Consider the following 16,714-nt stretch of genomic DNA (forward strand, 5'->3'; position numbering starts at 1 on the left):
CTAACAGACAAGCATTAGCATGTCGAGGTTTTGTGTAACAAAGAACAGGTTTTTACTTATGTCCCAAGCTGTATGTGAGTGCAAGGACAGGACTAAGTTATATTGAAACACAGATTCTGGGTGGTTAGACAGGGGCTCCCTCCTGCCCATACAGCCTTATAACTTTTGGAGTCCAAATTGGCGTTTCATTCTGTATTTTTCCAATTTGCTGTAGGGGCCTGGTACTGATCTTGAAAATAATGCTGATTCTTTTAAATTGTGTCTCAACTGCAATAATACACATCAAAGATTTTCTGGTCACTAAACTGTTACATTCTGAAATGCCGAGGGTCTGCTGTGTGTTCTGAGGGAGGGTAACAGGTCAATTCATCAATATCTACTAATAGAAAAATATGGATGAGCTATTCAGCTGCTCTTTCTGACTGCGGGGCTGGTGCTCACTGGCTAATTTGAATAAAAGGGGAGGGAAATGAAGGAGGAAAAGCAAAGTTCAAAGTAAGAGGTGCTTTATCAGGGAGGATCTCTGAATAAAAGAAAGTAGTAGTGAAATTCTCAAAAGTTGTGTGTGTGTGTGTTTGTGTGTGTGTGTGTGTGTGTGTGTGTGTGTGTGTGTGTGACTATATGGAGGTCAGGTGCAGGTGGCGAGATGGCGTATGGAGGAAGAAAATAAGAAGAAAAAAGTTAAAGAAAACTCTTAGAATTTACAATTCAGCCGAAGTCCAATCCTAGCCAAGATCTTTGCTTCAGTCCTGATTAGCTTACCTCCAACCTCACCAGCTCTGAGGTCTGTCCTCAAATGGGGATGAGAAGAGGAAAGAAACCTCCCAGTATACCTATCTCATGACCTTGGAAAGAATGCAACACCACCTGGGTAGGTGGGGTGGGTATGTTGTGTTTGTCTTCCCTTTTTTCATTAGATTAGCCTTTCTTATTAAAAAAAATTGGTTTTTTGTTTTGTTTTGTTTTGTTTTTAGAGACAAGGTATCACTCTGTTGCCTAGGAAGAGTACAGTGGCACGATCATAGCTCACTGCAGCCTTGAACTCCTAGGCTCAAGGGGTCTGTTTCAGCCTCCCAAGTAGCTAGGACTACAGGCCCACACCACCATGCCTGGCTAAATTTTTCTCTTTTTTTTGGTAGAAACAGGGTCTCATTATATTGCCCAGACTGGTCTTGAACTCCTGGCCTCAAGTGATCCTCCTGCCTTGGCCTCCCAATCATTAAAGAAAGTAAAAAGTCAAACCTATTGGTGGTTGTATCATTGTTTCAGCTGCATGTGAACGAACTGATGGCATCCAAAGTGCAGCCCATACAAAGAAAGCTGCACTGTCCCCCATATGTCATATTCCTGCTTACTGTTTCAGTTGCTTTCTAGTTTTTGATAACTTAACTCCATGATTTGTCCCCTTCTTAAATAAACCTGTTTTTTAAAATCCAATCCAATTGAAGCATTTCATTTCATTTTGCACACAGTCTCATAAATATCCCTCCAGGTAAGCCTCATTATTTCCCTTCTCCACCCGGCACTCCCCCAACCCACGTCCTTCCCCTTTTAGCACCCATTTTTCATTTTCACTGAAGAAGGAGGCAGGCATCCTTACCCCATGGCGAAGTGGCTGCCTGGACAATAGTCCACCAAGTGAAATTCATGCGCTGACAGCAGCATCTTCCGGTTTAGACATTCCTACTTCATGCCCTTGCCACCTGTTCAAAGTAGATGGAAAGCTGCCACAGCAAAGCTGTTGCTAAAAGCCATTCATGTCTTCTGTAAACCAAAGCCGAGTTTTTGTTGTTGAGTTACGATAATGAATCACAGGCTGCTTGCATTTGATCCCTATAACTGTTTTCATCCATAAATTCCTTCTAGTCAGCCCGGGTAGTTGGGATAGATGATTGGGAACAAGTGTCTCCCACTAGGTTACTGAGCGATTTGGTACCTGAGCTCTCATTTGCAGTGAGCATGTGGGAACTGTAGGAGGCAAGAGGAGTGTTACAGCATCAACATCTTATGGCATGGAAGGCAACTGGTGCTGGCCTCATTCCCCGTAATACAACCTGGGCTTTAGGTCTATCATGTTTTTATAAACGCCCAGCTTCATGGGCCTTTGCCCAATTTTCCTTTAGGACATAGTTGGTCTCATGTGACATTACTGGAGAATTTAACAGGTGCCCATTAGAAGATGGAGAAATATAGAAATGGCATTAATAGGAGTTTACACTGAGACCATATGGTACTTTGCAGAATGCAGTGATATTGTCAAATGAGATGAACAGTGCACATTACTTTTTTTTTTTTTTTTTTTTTTTTTTGAGACAGAGTCTCACTCTGTTGCCCAGGCTAGAGTGAGTGCCGTGGCATCAGCCTAGCTCACAGCAACCTCAAACTCCTGGGCTCAAGGAATCCTCCTGCCTCAGCCTCCCAAGTAGCTGGGACTACAGGCATGTGCCACCATGCCCAGCTAATTTTTTCTCTATATATTAGTTGTCCAATTAATTTCTTTCTATTTAAAGTAGAGACGGGGTCTCACTCTTGCTCAGGCTGGTTTTGAACTCCTGACCTTGGGCAATCTGCCCGCCTCGGCCTCCCAGAGTGCTAGGATTACAGGCATGAGCCACCACACCCAGCCTGCACATTACTTTTTTTAAATCTTTTATATGATTTTAAAAATTCTCTCCACAGTTTACATTATTGTGTCTTAAACACCAAGTCCCTCAGATGTTTGACCAAATAGTCTTTCAGATTTTAGAAAACCTGGAGAATGAATTAAGTGTTTACATCCTCAAACCACTTTCTTCCACCTATGCTTCCAGGTAGATACTCTGGAGGTGATACGGCATCCAGAAGAAACCACCAGCATGAAGAGGCAAACCATGGCTTCTTACTTCCGGGTACGGACTCTTCTTGATCTCTATTCTGCCTCCTTCCAAAAAAGGGACTCTCCAAGCCTTCTGTGAAAGGCCAGATAGGACGGAGTCATTGAAACAAGGGCAAAGTACAAGAGCTAGTTAAGGAAGGTGGGGGCAGGGGGAAGCATGGCAGGGAGAGAACACTGGGCACACAGTCTTGTCCAGTAAATGTGCTGCTTCTCTTAGCATTTGAGTTGCTTCTTAGCCTTAAAGCTGCTGGAGTCAGCCACTTTTCCAGCATACTATATAATAGTTAATTAAATTCCAGAAGGTGGCTTATCAAGTTCAGATACTGAGAGAATCTTAGGACTTTATTTTCCTAGATTGAATTGACCTATTATAAAACCCATTGCCTGGGCTCTATTATTTCCCATTTCTGCCACCTTGATTTCTATTTCATCTAGTACAATGTCTCCTTTGGGCAAAAACATTGTCTCCGGAAGGGCTCTGTTAAATGTACATTACATAGCAAAGATAAGACACATGCATTCTTGTAGCAATTTGCACAGATTTGCTTATCTTCAAATTATAAAGCATTGGAGTTGGAAGCCCCTTAGAGATCATGTCCCACTGGGAGCTAAGGTTGCATCATGGTAGAAATGCTATTAGAACAGAGTTGGAACTGATCTTAGGGACAGCAGAATAAGGTGGTAAGATGCGCTGGCACAGGAAAGGACTTGGCAGGGACAAGAGGTCAGCAGGAAGCTGGAAGAGTGAAGCAGGCTGAAGGGTAGGACCTGGGAGCCAGCACTGTGGATAGGAGGCACCATGGAAAGCTAGCAGTGCAAGAAGGATCTAAAGGAAAGCAGTCAAACTTAGCCAATTGTGCTTCAGAGGCAGACTAGAATTGGGCTCAGGATATGAATTGCAGGAACTCCAGACCTTTGGGTCCAGCACTCCATCCATGCAGTGTTTCCTGCTAGAGCATCTCTGTCAGGTGGGCATTCTGCCCCTGCCTCATCATTCGAATGTTTGGACATTTCTACTTGTTACTTGTTTCTTGAGACGCACCTGGTCCTGCCCCCTTTGGTGGCTCTATGTTCATCCTCATCCTTCTACTAACGTGTGTGTGTGTGTGTGTGTGTGTGTGTGTGTGTGTGTGTGTGTGTGTTTTCCCATGAGATTTAGAGGCTATATTGACTCTGTGAGATTATCCTCAAGATTCTAGGGCCCCCTCTATCAGTAGAGAAGCCTCTGGCTTATAGTTTTTCAGAAATATACCCATAACAGCTAGTTTGGTGTCCTCAAAATACCAGTTTCCAAATGCTAAACCTGAAAAATAAGGTTCCTTAATAAACTAAGTTACATCAATTTTGATTAGTAGGAGGAGTGATTATGAAATAATGGGACTAATTTTCTGTGTAGCTTCTAATTGCTGGTGAAGGCATACCCAAAAGAGGACCCCAAACAATGAATACCCCTGAGGAACAACTGAGGCTTCTCTGCACAAGCACCCCTCTGGTTTTTCATGTCCTTTCCTCCTCTTTCTGTGAGATCCCTGTACCAGCTGGTTGGTATATGTTTATTGATTTTCATTATAATCTTCTTTTTCTCTAATTTTCTTGTTTTATTTGCCTTTTTCTATTTTTTGTTCTATTACCTCATTAGCAGTAGTATCAGTAGGATTTGCTTAAATTTTCTGATGCTTCTTAGGCTGCAGAAGCAATTAACTCTTTCCCCAAAAGCTGGACATTTTAAATTACAGATACAGATTGTGGAACATTGGCTTGGCATACCAGAGATAAGCACTCTACTTATGGTGGTGGAGTTATAGGGTAACCCAGAGTATGTTCTTAGCTAAATTTCTGCCACATAGGAATATTGCTTGGTACTAGGTAATGTTTAAAGAATGCTTTTGAATATGCAGGCAGCTATAAGTAGAACTTATATTATCATCTTGTTTTGCTGATTCTGTGTTCTGTCTCAAAAACACCCATGAGTCCTTCACAAGCCTCAAACTGCTCTGGAGGCCCCTGCAGACCTGTGTTGTAATTACCCATTACATTATTGGTATCTTCATTTCATGTGCATTTTTCTCCCTTGTAGTATTCTCTGATGGATCTGCTCTCCAAAATGGTGGTTGGACAGCCCCACTTTGTGCGCTGCATTAAACCCAATGATGACCGAGAGGCCCTGCAGTTTTCCCGAGAGAGGGTGTTGGCCCAGCTCCGCTCCACCGGGATCCTGGAGACAGTCAGCATCCGCCAGCAGGGCTATTCCCACCGTATCCTCTTTGAAGAATTTGTGAAAAGGTCAGACCAGCATCTTTGGAAATATGTTATAGTAAATGTAGCTCTACCCTGGCCATCTCTGTCCCCTGAGGTTGCTCCTCCTGCCCACTTCCCTCCAAACATGCAATTGTCTAATTACCAGCTACCATTTACTTGCTTAAATGTTGCATTTTTGCTGTCATCCAATTAAACTGCAGTGATCCAGAGGACAGGTTAAGCTTCCTTCTGATCATATTTTTTTAAATGTCCATAGGCATTTGTACGTTATAAATCCTTAGGTCTCAAATTCTCTGTATATTTAATTGTTATGATGAAAATCTCTCTCCATAAGTGGGTCCAAGATTCTGGTGCATTTGAATGCACCCAAGTACCCACTCCTCTTCTAGAGTCTAGCATTATATAATATAGTAATTAACACATACGTAGAACTTAAAAACACATAGCACTGTCCTAAAATGTGTAATCTCATTTGATCCGTAGACCAACCCTATAAGCTAGTAGGCTCCATTATCATCCCCATTTTACTGGTGAGAAAATGGGGGCACAAAATGAAATTAAGTGAGTTTCCTAAAGTCTCATGCTGGTAGACGGAAGAGCCAGGATTTGAACCTGGGCAGTCTGGTTTCTGGGTCCACACTTTTAATCTCCTCAGTCCACTGCATTCAATCAATTGTTTTGAAATAAATTGCATGGAGCTTTCGAAATCCAGAAACTGACTTGTAAGAAGGAAATGCTGCTCTTTTCTACACAATTGCCATAGGAATGCCTTATATATGCATATGATTACAGGTAGAACTGTCACAGAATTTTCTGTGAAGAAATAAGGAGAACAATAACAACAACCCAAAAAACACTCACCTCTGAGAAGCACTGCCATCTGAAGATGCCCAGTGAGGAATATTATTATAAAATCCTTTATAGAATCTGTCTGACCCCCAAAGCCATCTTTAGTATCTTTTTACCTCCATTCTGAAACATGTGCCCAAGGTCATTTTTCCAACTTTTTCTCAGGAAAGAATGGATCCTAAATACAGTAGCTTGCTTCATCAAGTCTTCCAAACTGCTAAATTCCATGGAAAAGCTAAGCAAAAAAAAAAAAAAAAAATGCCTTGCGATTAAAATTTTTAAATTAAAAATAAGAATGAAATGGCTTACTTTTTTTTTTTTTAAAAAAAGTGTCTTTGAGCTTCTTTTCTTCTTAAATTTGAAGGTAGAACAAGAAAAAAAGATTATTTTAGCTCATGAATGTGACTAGTCAAGTATTTTTAGCAACAAAGTGTTTGAATACATGAAAATATTTAAGAAAACAGGTCACATGCTAAACAGATTGGCACTTCTTTGTTCGTAATCAGAAAGCCATTAGGCAAGTATGAACAAGAATTTCAAAATGTCAGTAAATCTGAGGATATCAAAGATTTCTGAGCCAGCAAGTTAATTGGTATTTTGATCCTTTTGAGCAACTTAACAAAATGGATGAGCTTGCAGTTTTCCCCCTTGATGTTATTCAACAAATAGGTATGCTTCTTATCTTCCTGTTCAAGTGTGCTGTTTTGTAAACTCTTAGCTGGAAATATGCAGACAAAACAATCAAAGGCAGGAGCAGAGCCATTCAGGGTTTATCAAGCAGAGGTAAATAAAAGACAGAGACTCATTTATTACTTTTTACATTTTTTTTTTTTTTTTTTTTGTATATTCTGGCGTTCAGGACTGAAACCCTGACATGTTCTTGGGATTATGTTGTTGGGCTCCAGAAATGGGAAGGACTTCCCAAACCCCCATATCACCTAAGTCTACCGACTTGGCAAAACCAAAAATGCTTCCTTGCCCCTATCATCGTTGAATTTTCTAGCAACTTAGAAATGACTTAGAAATGACCTTACTTATCCTTTAGTCATAGAGTCTTTGAGGAAGCAGGTGTCTCCAACACCATCTCACCAATGGAGCCAAGTGAGTTTAAAACCTTTATGCTCTGAAAGGGCCAGGAGCTTGGTCCACTGAAGGTTCACTGAAAAATCAACTTGCAAAGGTCAGATTAATCAGAGAAGAGGCATTTAATGTATATACATGAGAACCTTCAGAATGAAAACGCAAAGATATAGGGGAAATTTTCCATTTTTATGTTTAGGTTCAATAAAGTAAGGACAGCCATATAGTAACATGATTGGGGAAAAGGGGTATGATCTAATCTAACAGCCTGAGTGGGGAAACCCAGGAAGCCCTGTCTGTCTATATTCTTCTTGGCCTCTCTGAGCATGCATTCCTTCTTTCTGGGTATAGGGCAGGGCCCTCTCTGGAATAGGGGTCTTATAGCCTACAGTCAAACAAGGTAGGTCAGATAATTTCTTTTTGGCCAGTTTTTACACAGAAAGACAAAGGGAAAGTCAGTAATATTTTTAGGTTTTATGGCTGGCTTTGGGGCAAAGGGGTTCTAGTTTCTATGACCCTTATTGGGGAATAGGGATTTTAGCTTCTGTGGCTAGCATTGGGAAAGAATGAGACTGAGAGACAGAAGGGCAGGAAAAAGTCAGAGAAAAACTTTTGTTTCTGAGAATACTTCTGAGGCCTTCATTTTGAGGTATTGTTTTCTGAGCCCCAACAGTTCTTAGCTAGGCATGAAAGAGGCTACCTGGAAATGCTGGGCATGTATACAGTTGAAACCTCCTTGAAGTCATGCTGTCAAAGGACATCACAAAAAACCACTGTGAGCATTCATTGTCTTCATGGTCAATGCATTCTTGAAGTATAGTGTCTCAGAAGGTCTGTACTGGGCAAATAATATGACTGCCTGTGCCGGGATGTGTTCTGGAAAATGTCTAAAGGATAGGGCTAAGTCTAATGTTTTGTATATTAAATAATAGTAATAATAAATAGTATAATTTAATAAGGAGACGTAAGTTCTAGTCTCCTTTTAGACATAATATTTGGCAGATAACCCAACATTTATGTAAAAGATGTTTCCTCATCTGCATGACAAGAAGGCAAGAATACACATAGCACACCCACAACCTGAAGATTTTCAGGGATTGCTTGCAGATACCTGGGCATTACTTAGTCTCTCGTTCTTCCAGGGTTGCTCACCTTCCCCAAAATGAGCTCACTGGATGGGAGACCTGCATCTACCAGGGCCTAATTCATGACAGTTGTTAAATCACTGTTTGTTTGTTGAGCAACATGAAACTCTTCCCTCTTCTCTTTCATTGTCATCTTCTATTTCTTTTCATGATGGCATGGAGAGCCATGGTACCCTGGTGTCTCCTTCATCTCATCCTCCCTTCTATTCCTCCACTCCTTCTCCTCTAGAAACTAGGAGTGACCTTTGACTTCTCTCCTCCTTTAAATAATCCAAAGCTCTGTTGACTTAACTTGCTAAAGTTTCTCAACAAGATTCCTTTGGGAGTTTCTCACCCCTTCTCCCAAGACTTTAGTCCCAGGCCTTTTGTTATAATTATTATTAACAGCTTAATTGAGATATAATTCACATATGGTAAAAGCTAACTTTTAAAGGACAAAATTATATGGTTTATAGTATATTTGTGGGGTTGTGCAACCATTACCATCTAATCTTAGAATATTTCTCTATCTAATAAGAAACCCTGTACCCATTAGCCATCCTTCCCTTTTCACCCACCCCACCAGACCTAGGCAACCAATGATCTAATTTCTGTCCTATGGATTTTCCTATTTTAGACATTTCATACAAATGGAATCATACTACATGTGGCCTTTTATGTCTAGCTTCTTTCACTTAGCATGGTGTTTTCAAGTTCATCCATGATGTGCTAAGTATCAGTATTTTATTCCTTCTTATGGATGAATAATATTCCATCGTATGGGTATAGCACATTTTGTTTACTCATTTATCAGTTGACGGACTTTTGTACTGTTACCATTTGGGGGCTGTTATGAATAATGCTGCTTTGAGCATTCATGTACAACTTTTAATGTGGACCTAGGTTTTCTTTTGGGTATATACCTATGAGTAGAATTTCTGGGTCATATGGTAACCCCGTATTTCAAGTGACTGTACCAGTTCATCTTCCCACCAGCAATGTTATGAGAGTTCCAATTTTGCTCACCCTCCTGCCAGTTTCCTAAATGTGCTTTCTGTTTTCTAAAGGGCCATGAGAGTAGGATTAATCTAAAATTCATATCTGAGCATGTTGCTTTCTTGATTAAAATGACCATAAAGACACCCACTGCATGAGCTTTAGCTCCCCTACCTGGTGTAGGGAGTCTACTTGATTTGGCCCCTGCCCATGTTTCCAGCTTCCTCTCTTTCATGTCCCCACCTCTTCAGCTTACACTCCAGATAAAAGGAACCACTTAGACCTTCCTCACACCGCATAAATATATCTTATGATAACACTATTCTGTAAATGGAGGCTAATTACTTGGCATATTAGTCAGAATCTCTCAATAACAAGTGACCTAAACTCAACTCAAAATAGTTGAAGCAAAAATTCAAAGGGGGGTGATGTATTGGCTTATAAAACTAGGAAGTTCAAAGATATGTCTGAATCCAGGGAATCAAACAATTTTATCAAGCCACTGTCTTTTTCCTTTTATCAACTTTGTTTTTCCCTCTTTTGAGTCTCTTACCAGCCAAGCAGGCTCTCCTTACATGTTGGCAAAGACGGTCCCTGGAATCTTCTGTGGGCTAAGCAACATCAGCAGCAAGAGAGTTTCTGAGAGTTCTTACACAAGGAACTCTGTGATGGTCCCAGCTTGGATCACATGCTCACTCCTGAAACAACCACTGTATTCAGGGACATGATTGGCAGGGCCTTAGGTCAAATGCCAGGGATGGAGTCAACCCCACTTGAACCATGGCCTAAAGTGCTCTGTTAAAGGAAAGAGAGAGGGATATGGATAGGCTAAAACAATAGGCATTCATTACCCTTTGTTTTGACCATTCTGTTCCCTAGAAGCAACTGTAACAATGCAGAAAGGTCCACCCCAGCCCAAGTATCTATCTACCTATAGAAGCCCTTTAATTTAGAATTTTCTAAGAACAAACATTTTGTTGACAATAACTGAATTTAACCTTGGAATAAGAACTATGTATCATATTATGGTTTTAAGTTAAGCATATTTTGTTTTGTTTTGTTTTTATAGAACTTCACATACAATATAGTGGGCTATTAAAAACAGTTTCCAGCTCCACTTCACTAAGGGGTTAGAGAAAACCCAGTCTTCTCTGGCCCAGTTTGAATTCATCTTCTTGCATTTGACACATTTCTCTTATCCTTTCAGTGTGGTCCATTACATTCTTGTCCCACATAGAACCATGCTGGGTATCACTTCGCTTTGTCAAGGTCTCTTCTCCCAGCCTTTGTAATTTAGGTATAATCTTTAGTAATTGCTTTGCTCAGGAAGGCTGCCTTTTCCTGTTCATACTGCAAAATTCTTATCATTATTTCTTATTCTCTTGACAAAAGTGTCTTTCCATTTCTGTGGATCTGCAGATTTTCCTTCTTCCTGTACAATCTCTGCATAAAGTTGTTGGCCAGCTGCCTTTGGCTTCTGAATTTACCTGCCCTGAGAGGCTTTCTGCCTCTTCAGGGCATTAAAAGGAGACCCCCTCTATTCCTGTTGGCAGCATGTATAATGTCCTAAATGGAGTAGAAGTTGAATCAGATTCCCCCTCTGTGCAGAATTAGGGTCTTAGTAGCACTCCCATGATATTCTCCCTGGGTGTAGCAGCTCAATCACAGCATTGTATGACCAGCTATCCAAATGAATATAAAGATTCCCAAACGTTGCTTCAGTGAACAGATTTATGTTTAGCCTCAGAAAAATTCTAATAGGCCAGTCTTCTGCATAGATTTAGGTGCCAGGGTTCTAGGAGTCCAGTGGCACAAGAGAACTAGGAGTCTCAACATTCAGTCTGTAAAAGCATTCACTCACTTTTCTGTTTTTGGCTCAGTACAACTCAGTTCTGGCTGATTACAGGCAGAATTATTCTAGAAAATCTGCCTCTAGAGTTGGGAAGGAAAATCTGGGGATTTGACTGCTGCCTAAGTATTAGGTTATTAAGTATGAAATGTCTGATTTCCTTAAGTACCAAGTTTGACAGTTGATATTGCTGACATTACACTTTGACACATCTTGTTTTATTTTTATTGTGAAGGTACATTCTCATTCTTTCAAACACACCTTTTGGCTTATGATTATCTTTCATACTTTTTTAGAGCAATTTTTGTGAAACCATGGATAAATCAAAAATTAGTGATATTTTCAAATATGAGTTCCATTGTGGAACCAATGCTGCTCAGACAGCTCTAAATACCGACAAAGTATTTGGGAAGGATGTGGCTAATGAACATACAGTATGTTGATGGTTTGAGAACTTCCACTCTAGTGATTTTAATCTTGAAAATGAGCCACATGGGCAACCTGAGACCAAGGTGGGTAATGATGAGCTGAAAGCTGTAATGGAAGAGAATCGATCTCAGCCTACATGTGAATTAGCAGCAAGGTTTGATGTTACTATTCCAACAATATTAGACCATTTAAAACAAATTGGCAAGGTAAAGAAGCTGGATAGATGGGTTCCGCATGAATTAAATGAGCTTCAAAAGAGAAATCGTCTCAAAGTTTGCTTTTCTTTGCTGTCACAACATAAAGGCAAACCATTTCTATGCCATATTGTTACATGTAGTGAAAATGGATTCTTTTTGACAATTGCAAGCATTCGGGACAATGGTTGGATAAAGATGAAGTGCCAAAACACAGTCCAAAACTGAATGTTCATCAAAAAAAGCTAATGCTGTCTGTTTGGTGGTCCAACGCTGGTATTATCCACTATAGCTTCATGAAACCCAGTCAATTGATTACAGCAGATGTACACTGCAACCAATTGGATGAAATGAAAAGTATACTTGCGATTAAGCAGCCAAGATTGGTCAATAGAGACAGGCCAATCCTCTTGCAAGACAACGCTTGACCACATGTCGTACAAACAATGCTTCTCAAACTACAAAGGCTGGACTTGGAAACTCTGTGTCATCCACCATATTCACCAAACTTTGCAGCAGCTGACTACCACTGCTTCCAGGCTTTGGACCACTTCTTACAAGGAAAAATATTTATTCTCAACAAGCTGAAGAAAACACCTTCTGCGGTTTCATTGCCACTCACTCTCCAGGCTTCTTCGCTGCTGGCATAAACAAGTTTTCAGAGTTTTCTGGGTCTGTCAATTTCTGAGTCTTTGCAGAGGAATAGAGGGTTGGTATAAATCAGATTGCTTCTCATCTTTCCCCATTGTAATTTAGGATTTAGCTTTCTTAGTTCTGCTAAATCTGTTACCATTTTTCCTGTTATCAAAATCTTCTTGTGCTTATCTTCTCTCCCTTCCTTAGCTCCTTTTCTCTATCTTCACAAAACATTTATGCCTTTAAAAAAGTCCCCTTGCTGTCATTTTATTGGGGTTTCAGGAGGGAGAAAAAGTAAATGTACCTATTCAATCTACCATCTTTACCTGGTTGTCCTTTTCATGTATTACCTGCTGAAAGTATGAATGAATAAAAATAAGAAATAAGAAAAAGTAAAATAAATACAAAAAATAAATTGATTAATGTATATCATCTTTCTTATACTGTATATCTGATTTTCTTTTTAAATTTATTTTTACTTCCCTGACCCAGGACATCATAGTTTTGCACACAGTGTAGGAAATTTCCAACAAGAAAGACCACTTCTCTTTTTAAAGACAAGGTCTTGCTCTGTTGCCAGGTTAGAGTGCAGTGGTGTCATCATAGCTCACAGCAACCTCAAACTCCTCAGCTCAAGTGATCCTCCTGCCTCAGCCTTTGGAGTAGCTGGGACTACAGGCATGCATCACAAAACCCAGCAAATTTTTCTATTTTTTGTACAGATGAGGTCTCACTATATTGCTTAGGCTGCACTTCACTATTTTGTGGGATTTTGTATACTGTAATCTGGGACTATACGAGATCTACACAATGTGAATAATACCTTAAATTTTCTGTTTCTCAGATCTTCTTTTTCCATGGTGTAATATTTCTGATTATTCTTTTCCTATATCTTCCCTTTGTGATTAAAATGAAATTAGTGAAGGGTTGTAAATTTGTAGAATTCCCTGGCAGTGCCAGAGAGAGCATACAACTGCATAAAGGAATTAGTCTAAATGTATAGCATAATGGAATGGACACTAGATTTTCATATTCATTGAGATTGAGGTTGATCCTCTCAACAGCTTCACAAACAATTTGTTCCAAAAATCCTTCTGTTGCTCAAAATATCTTGTATTTGGAGCTTCCTTCAGAACTCAGCACACAATTATCTTATTTGACTTATAGAAACATCTAGTTTGATCACCTTTTCTATTAGACTTAGCGCTGAATTAATCTTGGCTATTTTCAACAATTAACACACAACAAAAATTTACCAACTTTGAAGGTAATTTTTAAATGGAAGCTCAGATATTGATTCTTAAAATGAGTTTCTGAAATGTCTGTGGCAATAAGAGCATTCTTAAGGCTATACTCTCCCAGGGAGTTGGGAGAGAATGATATTTGGAAAGGAACCAAACTTACTGGACATATTAGTTATATTGTGATTTTTTTTTGTCAATCAGATACCTGATTTTATAGCCACCTTCTGAGTAGCAAGGTCTCTAGCAGCTACAGGAAGCCATGTGAATCCCAGGGGTTAATGGACACAAGTGTTGCTGTTTAACATTTGTGAAGAACCAAAGTGTCCTCAGAAGAAATTTCTCCTAAAAAGATATTTATACACCTCTGCCCTTAAGTGTGTGTACACATCTCTAATAAAGTCCTTGCACACAGTAGGTGCTCTAAAAAATGGAATGAATGATTCTATCCCCTTACCCTTCAACTAAGGTGCTTTATTATTGATGCTTTTATCTATTTATACTCTAAGGGAGAAGATCCACAAAACTCCTCATTGAGGTCATCCCCAAAGTTGACCAGTTCTTGGATTCTAGAGTAATCTTTTGAGATCCAGGTATTCTCGCCAATGTGATGGGATTAAGACTACTGGGATTTAGGGATGCTATGTCTGAGGCTGTGAGAGGAGAGGAGGTGAAGGAATTGCCTGAGCAGAAGCCTGAAATAAGTGTAAATGTTAACTGCCTAGTTGGGAGACATATATCAGCAATCTGGGATTACAGCAAAGCATGCTCCAACCTCAGAGCCTAAGGGGTCTCATGGATGAAAAGCCACAGAGCAGCCTGACATGAAAACTTCTCATGGCTGTAGAGGTAGATTGCAATATGTCAGCCTGGGAGAAGGGTCTCAAGGCTTCCATTGTTAAAACACTGGGCCAAGTTCCTTCTCTCCCTTTCTCTCAACAATGCCTCAGTTAATGTAAAACCAATCTCCCAGTGGAAAACATGTAGTTTCTTTGTTCCTTGATCAAATGGGTTGCAGCTACTGAAGTTAAAGATTGATATCCATGTATATAACTTGAGCTTGGGATAAAATCAGTTTACCTTAATTAAAAAGGTTGTACCTACTGAAGAATTATGTGGTTTTCACTTCTAGAAAGGAGAAGGAAATTAGCTAGGACACATTGTGATTTTGGGGGGACCCCCAAAACCTTTGATCATTGTATCCCATGATTTTTTCACATGAGAGCATTGTATTTTGCAAATATTATTTCTGTGTCTGTGTCTTTGTTTCTCTCATCTCTTGCAACACAGTCTGCCAGGGGACTCTATCTTTATTGGGGATGTCACGAACCCCCAATAATTGGTGCAGCGAGCCACATATCATCCCTAAGTCCCAGTGGTCTTAATCCCACCACCAGTGAAGGGTCTGTAATGACTCTAAACATCCAGACATTCTTAGAGGTGACCATTATTTTCAAGTCTTTCCTATTTGGACTTTGATCCTTGAATTCATGTTACTAAGGCTCATCCAGGTTGGTTCCTGAATGAATCCAAGAGGCAAGTATGCCTGTCTTACCCTATGGAAATCAATGACTGAATTAAAATTCTATGTCCTTGCTTGGGGATTCCTTAAAACAAATATTGATGGGGCTAACTTATGTTAAAAAATGATAATAATGAAACCACAAAAAGGAAAAGAATGAATAAAATAATGAACAACTTGGAGAAAAAGGGGAAGAGGAGAAGAGGAAGAAGAAAGCCTCCCGACACAGGGATCCAAAGCCATGGCCTGTGAGCACAACTTCACTCTCCAGTCCCAGCTGCAGACCTGGCTCCTCGATCAAGGCATGTTTCCTTCACAGGCTGGATGTGACCTCAGAATTTCTCCCAACACAGTGCTGCAAGAAGCACTGCCCAGTCCATCAGCTGATGCCCAGCTAACCTATTAGCTATTCTTCTTGTAGCATATTCTAGCTACTTTATAGTAAACACCTGCCAAGCCCTGAGCAGCAGGGTTTAGGGTTGACTCAGAGAAAAAATTGCTAGCTACTTTCCTCACACATTTGGTTGGGAGAAGAGAAAAATAGATTTTTCTCAAAGAAAGGAAAGGAAGAAGGAAGAGATGGACATTTACTTATTGAGCACTTGCTTATGGCAGGCTTCATGGTAGGTTTTTACTGATGTTATCTCACTTAACACTGGTAATAGCCACCCAAATAGATGATATTATTCTGGTTTTACAAATGAGAAAATTGGCTCAAAGTCACTCAGAGAGTATGTAGTTGGTACAGTCAGGATATAAAATGAGAGTCTATCTGATTTCAGCCCATCCTCAAAATAAATAAATGAGGTGGTTGAACACATCTGAATATTCATTGTGAAATCAATCTGTAGAATTCAATCAGAAAAAAATCCATTAATAATTTCTGTAATTGTAAAATAGAATAATCAGTTCTAAGTTTAGCTTTTATTACAAATTAATTTGTGAATAAACTCAGCCTCAATTTCCAATTCCCAGTGTCACAGTGTTTTTTCCCCTTTAGAAGGCCTCTTATTTAAAGTTTATAAAGAGGCAGCATCAGCAGCATCAGAAACATTTATTAAGCACCCATTATGTGCAGAAAGCTGTAGTGAGTAACACTGCATCAGAAGGAATTTATAATTTCAGGACTTTTGCAACCTAATAATAGTACAGATCAATGTGATTTCTTATCCCAAGGCCCAAATTTAGGAGTCTTCCTAAGGATATAATGAATATAATGGCTTTTTTTTTCTGGCAGCAGATGGTGGCCAGCTGTTCTCTCTCTTTACTCAAGGCCAAACACGAAGGGAAAAAATTAAAGTAAGGGGCTTATAGTAAATATAAGAAAGAACTTAATAAACTAAATCTGGATTTTTATATACACAAAGGGAAATGGGCAATTGGGAGTAATTATCATATTATCCAAGCCAAAATAGCTCTGCTACTTCCATTATCTACATAAGAGAAAATTATTTATGTGGATTGAATTGTTCAGATAATTGTCTAGTATTTTGTGTGTCTGAGTAGACAGTCTGGGTTGTCATTGATGTAGATTGAGGTGCCTCAAGGAGTATTTTAAAATAGGAAAAGTGTTGATGTTCTTTGCCATATGACTCGGGATGTTTCTACTTAGATGTAAGTGATATTGATCAAATTAGTAGATCCATGATTCTTTGACCAG

At 39.6% G+C, this 16,714-nt stretch overlaps 1 protein-coding gene across 1 annotated transcript in view; it reads left to right on the top strand.

Annotated features, from left to right (window-relative positions):
- The window catches only part of MYO3B (myosin IIIB), a 183,150-nt gene that overhangs the window by 64,620 nt on the left and 101,816 nt on the right, over positions 1 to 16,714 (top strand). The window contains exons 19-22 of the mRNA XM_076005394.1: positions 1,867 to 1,878; positions 2,708 to 2,717; positions 2,826 to 2,888; positions 4,953 to 5,158. Coding sequence (XP_075861509.1) covers positions 1,867 to 1,878; positions 2,708 to 2,717; positions 2,826 to 2,888; positions 4,953 to 5,158 — 291 coding nt within the window. The remainder of the gene's footprint in view (positions 1 to 1,866; positions 1,879 to 2,707; positions 2,718 to 2,825; positions 2,889 to 4,952; positions 5,159 to 16,714) is intronic.

The sequence above is a fragment of the Microcebus murinus genome, chromosome 8 (assembly GCF_040939455.1).
Source record: "Microcebus murinus isolate Inina chromosome 8, M.murinus_Inina_mat1.0, whole genome shotgun sequence".
NCBI lineage: Eukaryota > Metazoa > Chordata > Mammalia > Primates > Cheirogaleidae > Microcebus > Microcebus murinus.